The sequence below is a fragment of the Mytilus galloprovincialis genome, chromosome 7 (genome assembly GCF_965363235.1).
Source record: "Mytilus galloprovincialis chromosome 7, xbMytGall1.hap1.1, whole genome shotgun sequence".
In the NCBI taxonomy this organism is placed as follows: domain Eukaryota; kingdom Metazoa; phylum Mollusca; class Bivalvia; order Mytilida; family Mytilidae; genus Mytilus; species Mytilus galloprovincialis.
In genome coordinates this window covers 96,657,249-96,680,342 of record NC_134844.1, presented here as the reverse complement: position 1 = coordinate 96,680,342, position 23,094 = coordinate 96,657,249, and the positions used below count along the sequence as shown (strand labels likewise).

The window sequence follows — 23,094 nt, the reverse complement described above, 5'->3', positions numbered from 1 at the left end:
GTTAATTCTACAGATCTAATGTAAAACATCTTTTAAAAATAACAAATACTTGACAGAATTATATAAAGTGGGGTCTTATTTTTCCTGTCTCTTCGTACTGAATCAGAAAATATAACTCGTTTTAATGTTTCTTGAAAAAAGTTTTTTTTTCTCACTTTGATCATTCTACTGAATCATTGTTAATCAGACAGGTTTAATGGAGACCTAATATTTGAGAGAATTATATAAAGTGGGGTCTTATTTTTCTTGTCTCTTCGTACTGAATCAGAAAATATAACTCGTTTTGATGTTCCTTGCAAAAAGTTTTTTTTTCAACTTTGATCTTTATACTGATTCTAAACAAAATCAGGTTGTAAATCAAACATGTTAAATGGACAACAAATACTTGCTTAATTTATTTCACTTGTTATACTTATATAATTAAGAGGTTACTATTTGTTTACTTGTTTTGTTGAACTTAATGAGGGTTTGGATGGGGTTAAATGATTAAAGAATAATGCCTTTAAAAAATTAAAGAATAACGGGCACAAAAAATGAAGATTAGAGAAACATGAGAAATGCATGGTCTACTTTTTGAAGATTAGAGAAAAAAGGGGTTAATTTTTTGAAGATTACAGAAAAAAGGGGTGAAAATTAAATGTTTACAGAATGAGAGACCCCCCTCCAGACCCTCCTTAATCAGAAAATATTTTTTAGTTTATATATTTTAAACTAACATTTATTGTTTTACTCGATGTTATATTTCTTACATTTTGATAAATTGTTTGACTCCTCTCTTGATTTGTTATCACACTCTATTAACATGTTTATATTTTATATTGTTATAGAGTGGATACACAGTTTTACATCTTGCTGCTCAGTATGGACAGATTGATGTAACAAAATGGCTAACAGATCAAGGATGCAGTCCTTGGGTGAAAACAAAACAGGTAACATTTATTTTTTCTTCTTTTAAGACAGACACTTTATTCTCTAAAGAATAAATACAAGTCAACAGAGATACCAGTCAACAGAGAAAGTAGAATAACAAATGAATATAAATACAAATACAAGCCATCAGAGAAAGTACAATATATATACAAATACAATAGTTGAGTGTAAAGAGATGCAGTACAATAATGTAAAATATAGTACATCTTTATGATGACATACCTATATAATAAACAGTTAAACTAAATATGAAGAATCAGTCTGGTGCTTCACGTTTACATGGATGGACTATATCAACAAAAAATGTATATTTTTTTAATTCATATATAGAACAAAAAATTCACTTGATATGATGCAAACCAAGTATTTAAAATGGTGTAGGGATTATCAATTATTAACATAAGTCGTAAAACTGATAAACCACAATTCAAACAATATCAACACAAAGATAAATAATACAATCTTTTCAACTGAATGATAACCAATCAAATTGTTTACTTGTGTATATACATAATAAATCTTGTTAAATTTTATTATTGATGTGTGTCGTTTGTTGGCTTACACTACCAACATACCTTTCCACCAATCATTCATTGCCAACATACCTTCCACCAATCATACACTACCAACATATCACACACCTATCATACACTGCTAACATACCTTCCACCAATCATACAATACCAACATAACTTCCACCAATCATGCACTAACAACATAACTTCCACCAATCATGCACTACCAACATACCTTCCCACCAAACATACACTACCAACATACCTTCCCACCAAACATACACTACCAACATACCTTCCACCAATCATACACTATCAATCATACGCTACCAACACACCTTCCACTAATCATACACTACAAACATTCCTTCCACCAAACATACACTACCAACATACCTTCCACCAATCATACACTACCAACATACCTTCCACCAATCATAAACTACCAACATACCTTCCACCATTCATACACTATATATATCTACAAACATACCTTCCACCAATCATACACTACAACATACCTTCTACCAACCGAAAGGTTGAAAGACCTAATAATAGGGAAAAAACTGGAGTTGCTGTTCTTTTCCTTTGATAGGATGGTTAGCACACAAGCTACATGCATTTGTAAGTGGAGGGTAAAAAAAAGGGGGGGCAAAAGGGGGTCCAAGGGAGGTTTTTTTTCTTTATATAAACGGAACATAATGGTTAAAATTGCCGTTTTACAATATAATCAATTGCTTTTGAAAAGCAATTGTAAACGGTCTCCCCCCCCCTTTGAAACTTGATTGTTTGATATATGTGTGTTTGTTTGTTTGTTTGTTTTAGGGGTCTATATTATTGTGTTACCGGAGAAATTTCATGTTTAGTTTGGAAAGTTTCTATTTTATTTCAGATCCAGTGTGCGACTCTCGCCGCCAGATTGAGGAGACATCACGTGACGCGGGTTTATAATAACGAAAACTTAGTATATTTATTCCTTTTTAGGTGGGGACGTTGAACAGACAACATGTATAGAGACGGAATGCACACAATGTAATTTCTTTTGTCATTGTAGGAAATTGACATTTTGATTACAGTTCACCAGCAGTGCATGATTTGGATTTAATTGATCTGGTGTAATTTTAAAACACGTTTAAGGATTATTTTCTTATAATGTACATTTTTCAGCACCAGTTTGTAACACAGATAAGTATTTCAATCTAGGAGCGGACATTTTATTGCAGGATTTCACTGAGATTTACGGACCTAGCAAGCGATTTTTACGGCATTGCCATTTCTTTTCTCTAGGAAAATTCTTGAGAGGTAGCTGCACCACATTGTTTTATGAACTTTTAGTACATGTATGCCCTGCTGATCATATACTGTCATAAATAAACTGTCATACAGATTGATTGATTGATTGATTGATTGATTGATTGATTTATAACTTAAACACTTGGGATAGGGTCTCTTGAAACAAGCGAAAAAACAAATGAGACCTTGGACCCCGTAATAAACACGAGACGGAAACATGCACGCAAATGTTTGATTAGTTGGTTGATTGATTGATTGATTTATTGATTGATTGATTTATTGATTGATTGATTAATTGGTTGGTTGGTTGGTTGGTTGATTAAACACGTTGGATAGGGTCAATTGAAACAGATGGTTGAATTATAATAGATATAACTTTATTATTAGGGCCCCGCCGACTAAGGCGGGTCGCCCTATAGTGATCAGTCTGTCCGTCCGTCCGTCTGTCCGTCCGTCTGTCCGTCCGTCCATCTGTCCGTCCGTCCGTAACACTTTAACTTTGTGTCCGCTCTATATCTTAAAAACCGTTATGATTTCAAAGTTTATACTTGACATCCATTTTAACCAACACCAGAGGGTGTGTCATGATGTATGTAAAACTTCCTAGGTCAAAGGTCAAGGTCAAAAACTTTGGTTTCAGTTGACAACCCTGTGTCCTGTGGTGAAGATCGTGTCCGCTCTATATCTTGAGAACCGTTATGATTTCAAAGTTTATACTTGACATGTATATGAACCAACACCAGAGGGTGTGTCATAATTTATGAACGACTGCCTAGGGCAAAGTTCAAGGTCAAAAACTTTGGTTTCAGTTGACAACCCCATGTCCTATGGTAAAGATTGTGTCCGCTCTATATCTTGAGAACCGTTATCATTTCAAAGTTTATACTTGACATGTATATAAACCAACACCAAAGGGTGTGTCATAATTTATGTGCAACTTCCTAGGTCAAAGGTCAAGGTCAAAAACTTTGGTTTCAGTTGACAACCCCATGTCCTATGGTAAAGATCGTGTCCGCTCTATATCTTGAGAACCGTTATCATTTCAAAGTTTATACTTGACATGTTTATAAACCAACACCAAAGGGTGTGTCATAATTTATTTACAACTTCCTAGGTCAAAGGTCAAGGTCAAAAACTTTGATTTCAGTTGACAAACCCATGTCCTATGGTAAAGATACAATTTTTTAATGCACATTATTCACAGCGGGGCCCACAGAGATGGCTCCCATCTCAATGATATCTAGTTTCAGTATGTTTGGTTTTAATGTAATAATTTACATCCTACACTAATTTAGGCCCCACCTATTGACGGGTCACCCTATAGTGATCAGTCTGTCTGTCCGACCGTCTGTCTGTCCGTCCGCCCATAACAAATTGTATCCTCTATATATCCAGAGAACGGTTATATTTTAATACTTTATACTTGACCATTTATTAACCAACACCAGAGGGTGTGTCATAATGTTTGTACAACTTTCTAGGTCAAAGTTGGAAGTCAAAAACTTTAGTTTCAGTTGACAACCCCATATACTATGGTAAAGATTGTGATCACTCTATATCTTGAGATGAGAGCCATTGTGATTTCAAAGTTTATACTTGACATGTATATTAACCATCACCAGAGGGTGTGTCATAATCTATGAACAACTACCTAGCTCAAAGGTCAAGGTCAAAAACTGGTTTCAGTTGACAACCCCATGTCCTATGGTCAAGATCGTGTTCGCTCTAATTATTGAGAACCGTTATGCTTTCAATGTTTATACTTGACATGTATTTTAACCAACACCAGATGATATGTTATAAAGTGTGTACAACTTCCTTGGTTAAAAGTCAAGGTTAAAAAATTTGGTTTCAGTTGACATCTCCATGTCCTATGGTAAAGATACAAATTTTTTACCACACATTATTTACAGCTGGGCCCACAGAGATGGCTCCGATCTCAATGATGTCTAGTTTATTCATGTTCTTAAACAGTAAAATCTCAATTATTGGTTCATTTATCTCTTTATTATGTCACTTCATATTTGTTGTTTGTTTAGGTTGACTGGTTTTATATCAAGTATTGTATAGGTAAAATTAGTACAACAATTGCCTATTATTTAAAGAAGATGTATATTTGTATGATTGATAAAAGAGTTTTTGATTGTATTTCAGGGTGAGACTCCTTATGATTTGGTAACAATAGAAAGCTATGATTTTGAAGAGGAAAAAAGGAAGAAGAAGAAAGAAGTGATGGACTTCCTAAAGGTAAATATTCTGTCATAATCAAAAAGAGATGTTTACAAATAGTCACAGATTGTTAGAGACACAACGGTTGCCTGTTGTTTTCAATGTCATTGTAGTATTTGTTGTCAGTTAACAATGTACCCAGTAAGTTGACAATTCCAAGCTTGTTGCCTAATATAGATGTTGAAAGACAAATGTTTGAAATCAGTGTCTCATCTGGTTTTTTTTTGTGTCATTAGTTTCCTGTCTCCAGGTATATACATCACATCATCTTCTTTTATGTAGACATAATATGTATCTCTGTACAGAAAGGTTGATTTACATGTTTATGCAAATATATAATAATCATATATTAAAACAAAAAACACATCTTGACAAAATGTTTAGTATGCTGTCAACCTGTGCATATATTATAAACCTTTCAGTATGTCGCAGGTAGACAAATTCACCTACATAGATAAAAGCTCTATGAAATAAGTAAACTCAGAAACATTAACTTTCCTGCACAACCTTTTTAAATTATATACAAAAATAAATCAATCACATCATCATTAATTAGGCAGTTTGCTGTTAATTTTACTCACGTGCAATATGCCATAGAAGGAAATCAATTACTGTGGCGATTAAACATGTGGTAAGATGTTAGTACTTAAACTAACCAAAATATTTGCAGAAATGAAATTTTTGGTGAAAGAGAAATATATTTAAAGCATTTTTAGACATAATTTACTTGTTCATGAGTTTCCATTAAAAAAAAATTGAGGATTAATGCGCTCCATACTATATTTATTTAAGATTTCCAGAAAAACCAGGGGCTATGTTTAATAGTTACATTCGGTCGTTGGTATTTTACTACAAGACATTAAACATGAATTATAATTGGCAGGTAGATATATGATACATGTACAATTCAGTATACACCTACGTTCTATGAAGTTATAATTATGTAAAAATATTATAAGGCTGTGAAAGTTGTAAAAATTGTTGTAATAGACAGGGATTTCCAATTAGAGGTCTGACACCCTTAAAGCAATGACATGATATCACAAAAATCAGAAAACAGCCTTACTGTGCGTATTGTTATGCGTTTACTTTTCTACATTGGTTAGAGGTATAGGGGGAGGGTTGAGATCTCACAAACATGTTTAACCCCGCCGCATTTTTGCGCCTGTCCCAAGTCAGAAGCCTCTGGCCTTTGTTAGTCTTGAATTATTTTAATTTTAGTTTCTTGTGTACAATTTGGAAATTAGTATGGCGTTCATTATCACTGAACTAGTATATATTTGTTGAGGGGCCAGCTGAAGGACGCCTCCGGGTGCGGGAATTTCTCGCTACATTGAAGACCTGTTGGTGACCCTCTGCTGTTGTTTTTTATTTGGTCAGGTTGTTGTCTCTTTGACACATTCCCCATTTCCATTCTCAATTTTATTACACCAGAATTTGTGCTTTTTTGCAATTAAACAATGGGAGAAATAGAAAAACAATATGAAATTGTGTATTTTCTCCATTATGATTGTGGTTGATACCATTACTGTTTTTGAACTTGGCAATAGCTGCTTCTGAGAGAAATCAAAATAAATAAATAAAATAAACATATTAATTATCTTAAACATGTTAAAAAGAAAGAATATTACAAAATTAACTAAAATTTTATTTGTCGTCCATTATTTTAGATAAACAGATTGATGACCCCAATCGCCGTAACAAACATGTCTGTGGTCTTTTATCCCCACCTTCTCCATAAAGACTGCTTTGTCTGACGTGTGTATTTCTTGATCTAGTGCATTTCCAAACATTATATGCAAATTATGGGCAAATTTGTAATTGTTCTTACAATCTTTATTGTCAGTGGCAAAAAAAGATGTAAGATGTGGTATCGATTGCCAATGAGACAACTCTTCACAAGAGACAAAATGACACAGAATTTAACAACGATAAGTCACTGTACATCCTTCAATGAAGCTATTTGACAAGTTTTCACATGAGGCATGATAGTTTAATAGATGGGTCTTTTTGTAGACTGTCATGTCAAAGACACCTCCAAAAGTTACTCCTGACACCCAATCACAGGAACATGCAGCACCAGTAGTTGGAGGTAATAATCTAATATTAATTATTCAGATACTGGCTGAAATTATAATTACTTGTTTCTAATATATGGAAACCTCGATGTCTGCTTATAATGGTGGTACTATCATTCCTACTGCTTCATCACACACAAGTCTATCATCTAATGTTAATTATTATGTATACTGGCTGGAATGATTTAAAGTTACTTATTTCTAATATATAGACACTGGAATGATTTATAGTTACTTGTTTCTAATGTATGGAAACCTCGATGTCTGCTTACAATGGCGCGGTACTACCATTCCTACTGGTTCATCACACAAGGCAATCATCTAATGTTAATTATTATGTATACTGGCTGGAATGATTTAAAGTTACTTATTTCTAATATATGGACACTGGAATGATTTAAAGTTAACTTATTTTTAGCTCACCTGGCCCGAAGGGCCAAGTGAGCTTTTCTCACCACTTGGCGTCCGTCGTCCATCGTCGTCGTCCGTCGTCGTCGTCGTTAACTTTTTACATTTTGAACTTCTTCTAGAGAACCACTGAATGGAATGAAACCAAACATGGCATGAATGTTCCTTATGAGGTGCTGACCAAGTGTTGTTACTTTGTAGTCGATCCATCATCCAAGATGGCCGCCAGCGGGGGGACTTAGTTTAACATAGGACCCTATGGGAAATGCATACAAATGACTTCTTTTAGAGAACCACTGAATGGAATGAAATCAAACATGGCATGAATGTTCCTAATGTGGTGCTGACCAAGTGTTGTTACTTTGTAGCCGATCCATTATCCAAGATGGCCGCCAGCGGGGGACTTAGTTTAACATAGGACCCTATGGGAAATGCATACAAATGACTTCTTCTAGAGAACCACTAAATGGAATGAAACCAAACATAGCATGAATGTTCCTTATGAGGTGCTGACCAAGTGTTGTTACTTTGTAGCTGATCCATAATCCAAGATGGCCGCCAGCGTGGGACTTAGTTTAACATGGGACCCTATTGGAAATGCATACAAATGACTTCTTTTAGAGAACCACTGAATGGAATAAAACCAAACATGGCATGAATGTTCCTTATGAGGTGCCGACCAAGTGTTGTTACTATGTAGCTGATCCATCATCCAAGATGGCTGCCAGCTGGGGACTTAGTTTAACATAGGACCCTATGGGAAATGCATACAAATGACTTCTTTTAGAGAACCACTGAATGGAATGAAATCAAACATGGCATGAATGTTCCTAATGTGGTGCTGACCAAGTGTTGTTACTTTGTAGCCGATCCATTATCAAAGATGGCCGCCAGCGGGGGACTTAGTTTAACATAGGACTCTATGGGAAATGCATACAAATGACTTCTTTTAGAGAACCACTAAATGGAATGAAACCAAACATGGCATGAATGTTCCTTAAGAGGTGCCGACCAAGTGTTGTTACTTTGTAGCTGATCCATCATCCAAGATGGCCGCCAGTGGGGGACTTAGTTTGACATAGGACCCTATGGTAAATGCATACAAATGACTTCTTTTAGAGAACCACTGAATGGAATGAAACCAAACATGGCATGAATGTTCCTTATGAGGTGCTGACCAAGTGCTGTTACTTTGTAGCCGATCCATTATTCAAGAAGGCCGCCAGTGGGGGAGTTAGTTTAACATAGGACCCTATGGGAAATGCATACAAATGACTTCTTTTAGAGAACCACTGAATGGAATAAAACCAAACATGGCATGAATGTTCCTTATGAGGTGCTGACCAAGTGTTGTTACTATGTAGCTGATCCATCATCCAAGATGGCCACCAGCGGGGGACTTAGTTTAACATAGGACCCTATGGGAAATGCATACAAATGACCTCTTTTAGAGAACCACTGAATGGAATGAAATCGAACATGGCATGAATGTTCCTAATGTGGTGCTGACCAAGTGTTGTTACTTTGTAGCTGATCCATTATCCAAGATGGCCGCCAGCAGGGGACTTAGTTTAACATAGGACCCTATGGGAAATGCATACAAATGACTTCTTTTGAGAACCACTGAATGGAATGAAACCAAACATGGCATGAATGGTCCTTATGAGGTGCCGACCAAGTGTTGTTACTATGTAGCTGATCCATCATCCAAGATGGCAGCCAGCGGGGGACTTAGTTTAACATGGGACCCTATGGTAAATGCATACAAATGACTTCTTTTAGAGAACCACTGAATGGAATGAAACCAAACATGGCATGAATGTTCCTTATGAGGTGCTGACCAAGTGCTGTTACTTTGTAGCCGATCCATTATCCAAGATGGCCGCCAGTGGGGGAGTTAGTTTAATATAGGACCCTATGGGAAATGCATACAAATGACTTCTTTTAGAGAACCACTGAATGGAATAAAACCAAACATGGCATGAATGTTCCTTATGAGGTGCTGACCAGGTGCTTACTTTGTAGCCGATCAAGATGGCCACCAGTGGGGGACTTTTGAATGAAATTAAACATAGCCTGAATGTTCCTTTCCGTATGAGGTTGTGTTGTCACTTTTAGCCAAATTTATATTTTTTTATATGATTTCAAAAACCCAAGTAGAATCAGGTGAGCGATACAGGCTCTTGAGAGCCTCTAGTTAATATTTGTCATTTGAACACTGGAATAATTTATAGTTGCTTAATTCTAATGAATGGAAACCTTGATATCTGCGTTTTATGTAAAAATAATAATAACTTTAGTATAAGTAAATAGAAATCTATGAAATTTAAACACAAGGTTTATGACCATAAAAGGAAGGTTGGGTTTGACTTTGGAAGTTTTGGTCCCAACAGTTTAGGAATAAGGGGCCCGAAGGGTCCAAAATTGAACTTTGTTTGATTTCATCAAAAATTGAATAATTGGGGTTCTTTGATATGCTGAATCTAACTGTGTATGTAGATTCTTAATTTTTGGTCCCGTTTTTAAAATTGATCAACATTAAGGTCCAAAGGGTCCAAAATTAAACTTAGTTTGATTTTATCAAAAAATTAATCCTTGGGGTTCTTTGATATGCTGAATCTAAAAATGTACTAAGATTTTTGATTAGTGGCCCAGTTTTCAAGTTGGTCCAGATCAGGGTCCAAAATTAAACTTTGATTTCATCAAAAATTGAATAATTGGGGTTCTTTGATATGCCAAATCTAACTTTGTATCTGATGTAGATTCTTAATTTTTGGTCCCGTTTTCAAATTGGTCTACATTAAAGTCCAAAGGGTCCTGATATGCTGAATCTAAACATGTACTTAGATTTTTGATTATGGGCCAAGTTTTCAAGTTGGTTCAACTCAGGATCCAAAATTATTATATTAAGTATTGTGCAATAGCAAGAAATTTTCAATGGCACAACATTCAGCAATAGCAAGAAATCTTCAATTGCACAGTATTGTGCAATAGCAAGAAATTTTCAATTGGAGTTATCTTTCTTTGTCAAGAATAGTAGTTGAATCAACTTAAATCATTGTTTTATACAATATACAATGTATATTCACTTTTACTACCAACTGATAAATTAAAACAATCTTTACCATTTAGTGATAACAATTTAAGCACTTTATTTTACATTTTAATATTTTATGATGTATTTAAATGAGTAGTTATTGTTGCAAACTCTATTAGAAATTTGAATTGAGATCAGTTTTGGAAAAAGGGAAAGGGGGATGTGAAAAAAAATGGAGGGGGGAGGGGTTAAATTTTTCTCATTTCAAATTTCATAAATAAAAAGAAAATTTCTTCAAACATTTTTTTGAGAGGATTAATATTCAACAGCATAGTGAATTGCTCAAAGGCAAAAAAAATATTTTAAGTTCATTAGACCACATTCATTCTGTGTCAGAAACCTATGCTGTGTCAACTATTTAATCACAATTCAAATTTAGAGCTGAATGCAGCTTAAATGTTGTGTCCATACTTGCCCCAACCGTTCAGATTTCAACTTCTGCGGTTGTATAAAGCAGCGCCCTGTGGAGCATCTGGTTGACATATAAAGACATTGACACATAGACAGATAGACACATTGACAAGTTGACCTATTAAAAAATCAACATAATAATAAATTGGCAGATTAACATATCAAAAGAGTATCAAATTCAAACATTGACACATAGACATATGGACATAGTGACCAGTTAACAAATTGATAATCTGACATATTAATACATTGACAATTCTAAAGCTTTATACACATTGACACAGGGACACATTAAGATATCTACACATTAACAGACTCGTACATCAACATGGAGACATATCAACACATTGACAAATGAACATATTAACAGATTCATTTTTCAAAGCATTAAAATACTTCTACATTATCACACTGACATATCAATACATAAAAAGATTCATGCATCAACATATGGACATACCGACAAACTGACAGATCAACACGTACACATGCTTCTACATCATTACACTGACAGATCAACATATTAACAGACTTCTACATCAACACTGACAGATTACCACATTAACAGACTTCTTCTACATCATCACACTGACAGATCAACATATTAACAGACTTCTATAGCATCTCACTGACATATCAACCCATTAACAGACTTCTACATCACCACACTGACAGATCAACACATTAACAGACTTCTACATCATCACACTGACAGATCAACACACTAACAGACTTCCACATCATCACACTGACAGATCAACATATTAACAGACTTCTATAGCATCTCACTGATATATCAACCCATTAACAGACTTCTACATCATCACACTGACAGATCAACATATTAACATACTTCTACATCATCACACTGACAGATCAACACATTAACAGACTTCTACATCATCTCACTGACAGATTAACACATTAACATACTTCAACATCATCTCACTGACAGATTAACACATTATTCTAATATGACGTGCTTCTTTCGCTTTGTAAACAACACCGTGATAAAATTCTAGATATATCTATACTTAGCGCAGACTCCAAGATGTACACAAATGGCTGTTTAAATATGCCTCCCACGTAAATCCACATGTATCGTAACCTATGTGTAAACGGTTGTGGATTTCGCTGTGTTAACAATTACAATTGAATAAAACCCTACAGAACATTTATTCTGATTCTGATGCATAACAAAAAGAATTTACACATTAGAGAACGGAAAAATGGACAAAAACAAAACAAATTAAAATTCCGCGAAATTCCAGTAATGATTTTTGCGCATGAACGTCATCTCAAAACATGACGTCATACGAATGAAAACGTCAAAGCTGAAGGTTTTTCTATTGCGTTTACCTTCTAAACTCGGATACAATTGCATTAAAATAAAGTATTGAGGTAGGTGTTGCTAGTTTTCTGTTCTATTGCAATATTCGCACATTTACTGATTTCAGCAAGTCAACATGGCGGCTCCTTGGTTACAACGTGTCAACAGTGAATTTGACGGTAACTTACGATAAAAAATGCAAATCTAAAATTGCAAATGTTGGGTTTACTGAGAAGTAAAAAAAGTAATCACATTTTTTCTAGCGGTTAGTTAAGAAATCATTCATGCAGGTTTATTAGATTTGTTTTACATTTATCGAACAGTGGGTAAAATAGAACAGCCACACACACGGTATACCCATCATCGCTTCAGTTTTTTAATGATCGTATTTGTCCTATTAGAATCGAAATAATTCATGGAAGCCATAGATTTGTTGTAAATTTACACATGGCCTGGGCCGTGATATTCGTTAATTTTATCCCTCGCTAACGCTCAGGATAAAATTCGAATATCATGGCCCAGGCCATGTGTAAATTTCCAACAAATCTATGGCTTCCATGAATTATTTCTTAAACATACTTCTACATCAACACTGACAGATTACCACATTAACAGACTTATAAATCATCACACTGACAGATCAACACACTAACAGACTTCTAAATCATCACACTGACAGATCAACATATTAACATACTTCTACATCAACACTGACAGATTACCACATTAACAGACTTCTAAATCATCACACTGACAGATCAACACATTAACAGACTTATAAATCATCACACTGACAGATCAACACACTAACAGACTTCCACATCATCACACTGACAGATCAACACATTAACAGGATCATACATCGACACATTAACAGACTTCTACATCGTCACAGTGACCTATCAACTTATTAATAGGATCATACATCATCACATTGACAGATCAACACATTAACATACTTCTACATCAGCACTCGCCAGATCAACACATAAACAGGCTCATATATCAATATATAGACATATAGACACTCATGACAGATTTAACACATTGCCATATTGAACCACTAACATATTAACCAACTGAAACATCAACACCTAAATATAGTGACACACTAACAAATCAACAAATCAACACACTTAAACATCAACAAGTTGACATATCGAAACATTAACAGAATCATACATTCCTACATTGGCATATAGACACACTGATAAATCAACACATTAATACTCATATAAAAAGAAGATGTCGTATGATTGCCAATGAGACAGCTATCCACAAAAGACCAAAATGACACAGACATTAACAACTATAGGTCATTGTACGGCCTTCAACAATGAGCAAAGCCCATACCGCATACATCGACTCATTGACAGAACCACATATTACCAGACTCTTACATAAAAAAATGATATATCGAAACATTGACATACCAACACACTGCCATATCAGCACATTAATGTATTCAAGCATCACAAATTTACACCACTGACATATCAACATATTAACATACTTATACATCAACACATGGAGGTATTAACACAAGTATTGACTGATACATCAACACATTGACATATCAAAACTCTAACTGATCAAAACATTAACATACTCATTTATTATTTTAATGACAGAGAGATTACTGGCACCAAACTACAAATTAAGGCTATTAAGACTACTGTGACTTTATAGGAAATATGTCACAAGGCATTACTGTATATCACACATCTCCTGTACCATGAGAATAAGACCACAGTGTCTTTATAGGAAATATGTCACAATGCATTGCTGTAAATCACACATCTCCTGTACCATGAGAATAAGACCACAGTGTCTTTATAGGAAATATGTCACAAGGCATTGCTGTAAATCACACATCTCCTGTACCATGAGAATAAGACCACAGTGTCTTTATAGGAAATATGTCACAAGGCATTGCTGTAAATCACACATCTCCTGTATCATGAGAATAAGACCACTGTGACTTTATAGGAAATATGTCACAAAGCATTGCTGCATATCACACATCTCCTGTATTACAATAATACATATCTATCATTATCAAATTGCATTATTTAAGGCGAAGTGTACGTAATTGCAAGCCTCTAGCGGAATACAGGATTAAAAACGTTCATCGTTAGTAACACAAGTTATCTTCCTTACTCCAAGAAAGGACACACGAAAGAGAAACTACTTTTTGCGGTCTATCATGAATCCAACATTAGCACTGTCTTAAAACCTCATAGAAATTATCTGATTTACTCCAATTAGAAATATAAGTATTCTATTGTTTTGTGCAACCTGACTTTAATACATTGGTTTTGTTTTAGATGCGTAGGAGAAGGCTTTTCGTTTTTATGATATCAACAGAAAGTAAAAACGTCTCACAACAAAATTATAAACAAAAAACAAATAAACATGTAACAATTCTACTTCTATTGATATCAAATTAATTAAAATGAAACCTGAATTTACCCTACAATATCGTCTTAAAAAGCCATAGTTTTGAACGAAAAACACAAAGTACTCATCGTAAACTTGGTAAATATTACGAATAATTGATGAAGGACATGTGAATTTAATTGTTGAATTAGAAAGATGTTAACATGTTTGTCTTTTGTGTAATTAAAATTTTTAGGACATGATTTATATTCATACAAAAAATTAGACGATACCAAGAGAATTTCCCCTAATGCAACACTTTCAAGTTCGAAGAACAAAGACGGAAATCAAACAAAAAATAAACAAATTGGGCTAAAAAAATAAATACTCAGTAATGTTAAAGTTGTCTCACTCTTACATTTATCTTAAAATAAGTATAAACTTAGTCATTCTACTCCCAGTTTTCAACTTTTTCTACATGTGCAGAAAATAAACAAGTGTCTTCTATTCCGTCCGCAATTGATGGGAAAGCTAAATCTAAATTTAGAACCAAATTGAAATTGAAAGTACACTTGTAAGATAAAATTATAACATGTCATTTCTTTTTTATCAAATTCCAATTTCGAGAAGATAGCGAAATTTGTTGTCTTTTATTGTGCCTGTGTGTATCATTCAAAATTAGAGAATGTAATTTTGAAGTAACATTTTATTCTCAAGTATCAATTAAAGATTATGAATGAATAGAATATAGTATAAAAAGATTAAAGAAAATAGGTCAGGAAAGTTTTGTTACACTAGCTTGTAAGTGCAATTTAATATTTAGTGGAATGAGAGGTGAAATGAGTTCAGACTGTGACATTTTGATAGCATTTTAAAGATTTTTTTTTTTTAAATTTTACCAAAGTATACTGCAAAGGATGCTTAAAGACCTCAGTGATTTTCAATGAGGATCTTGCACTCGGTCAGCTCTATGCTTGAACCTAGTTCATGATTATACAATAATTGAGAAGCCTGCGGTTTAATAGTCTAATAATGTAAGACTTTGGAGTTTCACATCATTTACATTCAATGTTTTTTATCAAATATTCTTTTTTACTATCAATATTGCCCCCGCCCCCCCCCCCCAAAAAAAAATCCGATAAAAAACGTTGTATGTACATGATATGCAACTATAAAGTCTTATATTATAGAACTAGTGGTTTACTGTTTGTTGTTCTCTTTGGTTTAAGTCCGTCACTTCACATCTGGTATTTGTTTTCCGTAAAAAAAAAAATTATAAATAAGGCCCGTTGATTTTTTCGTTTGAAATTTTTCGCATTTTTCATGTCCGCTGAGTCTTTTGTGGCCTACACATTATCTGTTTTTTCCTTCAATTGTTGAAAACAGTATGGTTGTTTTAATTTTTAGCTCACCTGGCCCGAAGGGCCAAGTGAGCTTTTCTCATCACTTGGCGTCCGGCGTCCGGCGTCGTCGTCCGTCGTCGTCGTCCTGCGTCCGGCGTTAACTTTTACAAAAATCTTCTCCTCTGAAACTACTAGGCCAAATTAAACCAAACTTGGCCACAATCATCATTGGGGTATCTAGTTTAAAAATTGTGTCCGGTGACCCCGCCAACTAACCAAGATGGCCGCCATGGCTATAAATAGAACATAGTGGTAAAATGCAGTTTTTGGCTTATAACTCAAAAACCAAAGCATTTAGGGAAAATCTGACATGGGGTAATATTGTTAATCAGGTTAAGATCTATCTGCCCTGAAATTTTCAGATGAATCTGACATTCCGTTGTTAGGTTGCTGCCCCTGAATTGGTAATTTTAAGGAAATTTTGTTGTTTTTGGTCATTATCTTGAATATTATTTTAGATAGAGATAAACTGTAAACAGCAATAATGTTCAGCAAAGTAAGATCTACAAATAAGTCAACATGACCAAAATGATCAGTTGACCACTTTAGGAGTAATTGCCCTTTATAGTCAATTTTTAACCATTTTTCGTAAATCTTAGTAATCTTTTAGAAAAATCTTCTCCTCTGAAACTGCTGGGCCAAATTATTTGAAACTTGGCCACAATCATCATTGGGGTATCTAGTTTAAAAATTGTGTCCGGTGACCCCGCCAACTAACCAAGATGACCGCCATGGCTATAAATAGAACATAGGGGTAAAATGCAGTTTTTGGCTTATAACTCAAAAACCAAAGCATTTAGAGCAAATCTGACGTGGGTAAAATTGTTAATCAGGTGAAGATCTATCTGCCCTGAAATTTTCAGATGAATTGGACAACCTGTTTTTGGGTTGCGGCCCCTGAATTGGTAATTTTAAGGAAATTTTGCTGTTTTTGGTTATTATATTGAATATTATTATAGATATAGGTAAACTGTAAACAGCAATAATGTTCAGCAAGGTCAGATTTACAAATAAGTCAACATGACCAAAATGGTCAGTTGACCTCTTTAGGAGTTATTGCCCTTTAAAGTTAATTTTTAACCATTTTTCGTAAATTTTATATATCTTTTACTAAAATCTTCTTCTCTGAAACTGCTGTGCCAAATTGATCCAAACTTGGCCACAATCATCTTTGGGGTTTCTTGTTTAAAAAATGTGTCTGGTGACCTGGCCATCAAACCAAGATGGCCGCCACGGCTAAAAATAGAACATAGGGGTAAAATGCAGTTTTTGGCTTATAACTCAAAAACCAAATAATTTAGAGAAAATCTGACATGAAGTAAAATTGTTAATCAGGTCAAGATCTATCTGCCCTGAAATTTTCAGATGAATTGGACAACCTGTTTTGGGGTTGCGGCCCCTGAATTGGTAATTTTAAGGAAATTTTGCTGTTTTTGGTTATTATATTGAATATTATTATAGATATAGGTAAACTGTAAACAGCAATAATGTTCAGCAAAGTAAGATCTACAAATAAGTCAACATGAACAAAATGGTCAATTGACCCCTGTAGGAGTAATTGACCTTTGTAGTCAATTTTCAATCTGCTTCCTTTGTTTAATATTCACATAGACCAAGGTGAGCGACACAGGCTCTTTAGAGCCTCTAGTTAGTTATTGCTTACATCGACTTCATTTAACCAGTAACGGGTAGTTGCCTCATTGGAAGTCATACCACATCTCCTTATTTTTTCTATATTACATCTGCTTATTATACCCCCGCTTTGAAAAAAGGGGGGTATACTGTTTTATCTCTGTCTGTCCTTCCGTCAGTGCGTCAGTCCATCAGTCCGTAAGTCTGTCAGTCCGTCCGTCCCATGAATATTTTTCGTCACATCTTTCTCAGAAACAACACTACAAGGATTTCTGAAATTTGGTTTCAGGCTTGATATAAGTCAGCTATACCGTGTGATGCGTTTTCAGATTCATCACTCGCCAACTTCCTGTTTACCGAACACTTGTATGATTTTACACATGATAGCCAAGTTGAAAATTTTCGTCACATTTTTCTCAGGAACTACAATACAAGGATTTCTGAAATTTGGTTTCAGGGTTTATATAAGTCAGCTATACCTTGTGATGCGTTTTCAGATTCATCACTTGACAACTTCCTGTTTACCAAACACTTGTATGATTTTACACATGATAGCCAAGTTGAAAATTTTCGTCACAATTTTCTCAGGAACTACAATACAAGGATTTCTGAAATTTGGTTTCAGGGTTTATATAAGTCGGCTATACCGTGTGATGCGTTTTCAGAGTAATCACTCGATAACTTCCTGTTTACTGAACACTATTAATAGTATCCACTTGCGGTGGGAGTATCATCAGTAAGCAGTAGCTCGCAGTTTCACTTGTTTTTTTCATATAACATTTCCTTATTTTTTTCTATATTACATCTCCTTATTTTTTCTATATTATATAAATAGGAAAGCTATGCATTTGTATTATGTGCTAATGCGGCGTAAAGCAACCAACAATCAATCAATCAATCATTTGTATTATGCAGAGGTTATATTCGTACGGCACTACGCTAGGTAAACCCGTGTAGCAATACCTTATAAATAATCTTGGTGCATTCTTATAAAATTTTATTAGTTAAATTTTTAAAGCATTGAACTGGGTACATTCTCATAAGGTCGCCTTTGGTACATTCTTATATCATTAATTTTACACCAGTTAAAGCATTACACTATATATACATTGTTAAAGCATTTCCCTATACACAATGTTATTGCATAACACTCGGTATACTCCTGTCGTAATTGCACAAGGTATGTTGATCTCAAAAGTATCATATTAGGTGTATGTTTTCATGAAATTGAATAAACATGTATGAAATATCTACGACGGGAAGTTATATCAAATACTCTGACCTTTTCTATTTTGTTCAAATGTATAAGCGAGTCCTTCTTTTTCACCTCATTGCGGCAGGGATGGGGTCAATTACTTTAAAATGTAATCGATTAAATTACAATTACTTTGCTAATAAAATGTAATTGATTACATTCCAATTACACCCTATTTCATATGTAATCGATTACATATGATTACTTTAGATTACTTATGATTACATTGTATATTGCAATATCAAAGTTTTGTTTATAACTTTTTAACCTCACAAAAAGCTAATTTGGGGGATTTTTTTAAAAGCCTTAATTTATTTATCTTATTTAAAAGAATTTATAAACAAGTGCAGTGTAACATGTGTAATAAATACCAATAGACAAGTGTTCTTTCTCTATGTAAAAGATATATAACTTTATTTTTTCTACAAATTTTAACCATCTGCCTAATTAACAAAAATTTTGAACAAATAATAAAAAATTAGTAAAGTATAGTTTTATTGTCTGTTGGGACACAATTGACACATCCATTAATGTTTTTTAATACAGGTGTTAATCACTACTTGCATTTTTTTTAACAAACAATAGGTGAGCTTGGGTATAAAATTTTAATTGTCTTCATGACAATATCAATAAAGTTAAAAGTGGTTGATTGTCATTATTTGTTTGAAAATTTTGAATACTTGATCTAGTTGATAATTAATAGTTTTTGTCAGGTGAAAACACAAAACAACTTTGTAACTTAGGAAATTATATACATTTCTCTTTAAATTAAAAAACAGTTTATTGTAATAAAAGATATTTTGTATTGATGAAACCTCTGACGTCACCTATTGTTTACTATGCATATTGTTGGTAATTTTATGCCATATGTATGTACATTGTACATGTACTTGTTTATACTTTAAGGTTTAAAGTTAATAAAGAAAAAAAAATTAGAAAGCACTTATTATACACAAATTTATGGAAAACAAAATTTATTCAATTTGTCATTAAATGAAATAGTTTTAACTTCCATTTTGAATTAGGTGGGCTCATATATTTCTGTCGTCTATCAAAGTCAAATAGGAACTAAATGTTTTCTGCATTTGAAATTTCAATGTAGTTATGTAAAAAATATTGGGTAAACTTATATGAAATTGGAGTGAATATTAGAAGTTTTCAATCAAGGAAAAAAAATGCTTTCAAGGCACATTCTTGTATCATAAAAGATCAATCTCACAACGAAATATTGGAGAGGCAATTTCCTTTAGTAAACTGTTAACAAAATAAAACACTTGGTTATACAAATTTGTTATATAGATGATACAATTTACTAAGGTCCCATCATTGTGAATACTAGTTTCATGATTTTTCATTCAAGCTTTACATTTTCTTATTTTCATCTTATCTATCAAAAACTATTTTCATATATATACAAGATTTGTAATCAGCAAGTAATCATATGAAAGTAATCTTAAAAGTAATCTAAAAGTAATCATGATTACACCTGTTTTTTGCAATGTAATCGATTACATTGCGATTACTTGTAATCAGAAATGGCATGCTTACTGATTACATAGGATTACACTGCAAAATGTAATCGATTACAGCTGCTTACGATTACTAATTACGATTACCCCATGCCTGCATTGCGGCCTAGAAAATTCTGAAGTTTAAATGAAATCAACACGTTTTAAAATTTCAAGCGTCCGAAGCGCTTCTCTGGATTAACCTTGATAATTAATGAACACTAAAGGCCGAACATTTCAAAGCCACGGATGTATAAGAACCGATATAGTTGAAGAGCCATAGTATGCATTATGCTTATTGTTTAAATCCTTGTTACCCCGTGGGTGACTGGGGAAACGAAATATGGTCACTTTGGTGTTCTCCCGAATGGCAGTGAAATACTTGCCGAAGTGTGGCGTCCGTTTGGCTGTGCGGGATGTATTAAATTCGTCGTCACGTCCGGTCAAAATGGGGATGTTAAATCGGATGCATCGTGTAAACAGAGGGCCACGCTCTTTGGACGTTAAGAACCCTTCTAACAACTCGTTGAGGGGTCCGTAGGTGGCCTTTTGCACGGCAAAATTTCTGTCCCTATCCAATATACCCGCATTCCACTTTTTCCAGACCATCACCCCGGATGACCTCTTTTATGACCAAACCTCCCTATTGTATTTATTGTTAATGTGTTCTCGTCCTGAAAATGCATGAAATATTTGCCACTGGGCGTTAAGCAACCAACAATCAATCAATCAATGTAAATCCTTGTATGTGGATTTAAAAAAAAAAGTGCATTTAACAAACAAATATTTTTTTATGTTAACTTACTGAAACTCCATTCAGCAAACATTGCATCATTCTTTGTCATTTAGTTAAAGAAAGGGAAAGTGATTGAGACGGGCAGAAGTGCGTCACGAGCATGTGTGTAAACAAGACTTGTGAAATAAGTTTATAATGTAGACTATATTGTGTGCAAATCCTCATATTAAAACCATGCAGAAATGACGAAGATGAAAATATGCAGAAAATAGGTCTACTTTTTTAGATAAACATGCAGAAGTGAGATTGAAAACGAGGTGTATATCTGAGCCTAATATTAAAACCGATCGATTTATTCTGTGTATACCAGGATAAATTCAAACTTAATATTTGATTCATAATTTTTTTTTAACAATCCATGCAAGCATTATAAAAGGTGCAGAAACCACTCTAATATAGAAAAGATGAAGTTAAAGTCTACAATAATTTGCGGTAAATTTAATTACAAACTTATGACGGAAATATTCTTTAAAATTAGTTAGTTTATTTCCTTATCAATTTATAACACTAGATCATTTAAATTTGTAATACATATGAAGATGGGTAATACTCACGCAGTCATTGCTACGACATTGCACGGTATAATAAAGTTACGACGTAGAAGTTGTGTCGATGTTACTGTAGACAATGATGTCGCCGGATAATTTTAATGTTACGGCCAAAAAAAAAAAAACTTCAATAAGGAGTAGCATAAAAACTAGCATGGTTGCTAAGGACTTTCTTTGCACAGATGAATTTGTCTTTCATTTTTGAAGCGTATATCAATTTAAAAAAAAATCTATTGACCTACAAAATAGGAGATCTTGATAATGTAAAAATATCTGCTAATTTTGATGATTTTCCCTATATATCCTTTGTATTTTTGGGATGTCATGCTGTTAATTTCAACGGCTCCTATTTAAAAAAAAACATCATTTTCTGGTGTAAATTTACAAGCAGAATTCATATGTGAAATTTGAAAAAAATCTGTTGTGTAGTTTAATTACGTACACTTCACCTTAAGATAAATTTGTTGAAACAAAACGTTTTTCAAGATGAAGAAAATTTGTCTTTGACATTGTCCAGTTTGATGGACAAAAAGTGGAGAAATTATCTTCGAGTGTGTGAATGCATACATTTTTATTCTAAAACATAACGAAATTTAAATTTCAATTTTTTTTTTCAGATCCCATCGGAAAATATCAACAGTCTGCCATGTTAAATCGTTTATTAGGGAAGGGCAGCTATGAATCATTTGATATGAGATGCATGGTAACCGGCCAGTTTTCCGTTGGGAAATCGACTCTTGTAAAGCTGTTAGCTGGAGATTGTATACCAGATGGTCGACAGCCGACTGACGGCATTTCTCTCGTTGAAGGTCGCTGTGGCCTTGACGTTGAGACGAAAGAGTGGATTTGTATTGATCCAGGTGAGAAAATTCATGAGTAAAAATATCTGACCACATTTCAAAAAGCGCTACTTTGTTAACCGCACCATCAGCAGACATGTTAAAGCACTGAATTAATAGTAGCACACTGTAGCCATTTATTTTGTGCCTTCTATTCACGCACCATATTAATTCAATATAAAATCTTATTTGTGTATGAAAATCTTAACATCAGTATTAATCTTATTAAAAGGATGTTAAGATTTTATATATTGAAATTGAATTTAAATGTTAGAATTATGCGATGAATTAACATTTATTTTCCATAATCAATAGTGTCATCAATCAATCAGTTAAACTATGACTCTCTTTGAAATATGTTAATAGCATTATGTGAGTGTTACACCTGATACGATATGATTTATCTTAATTCTAATTTTCTTACATTCTTTACTTGGTTTTGA

General features: G+C 33.9%; 1 protein-coding gene across 1 annotated transcript in view; it reads left to right on the top strand.

The window, feature by feature from the left end:
• Nucleotides 1-23,094, top strand: part of LOC143084338 (uncharacterized) — an 85,689-nt gene that overhangs the window by 312 nt on the left and 62,283 nt on the right. Inside the window, exons 2-5 of the mRNA XM_076260750.1 lie at nucleotides 828-929; nucleotides 4,893-4,985; nucleotides 6,984-7,059; nucleotides 22,430-22,672. Coding sequence (XP_076116865.1) covers nucleotides 828-929; nucleotides 4,893-4,985; nucleotides 6,984-7,059; nucleotides 22,430-22,672 — 514 coding nt within the window. The remainder of the gene's footprint in view (nucleotides 1-827; nucleotides 930-4,892; nucleotides 4,986-6,983; nucleotides 7,060-22,429; nucleotides 22,673-23,094) is intronic.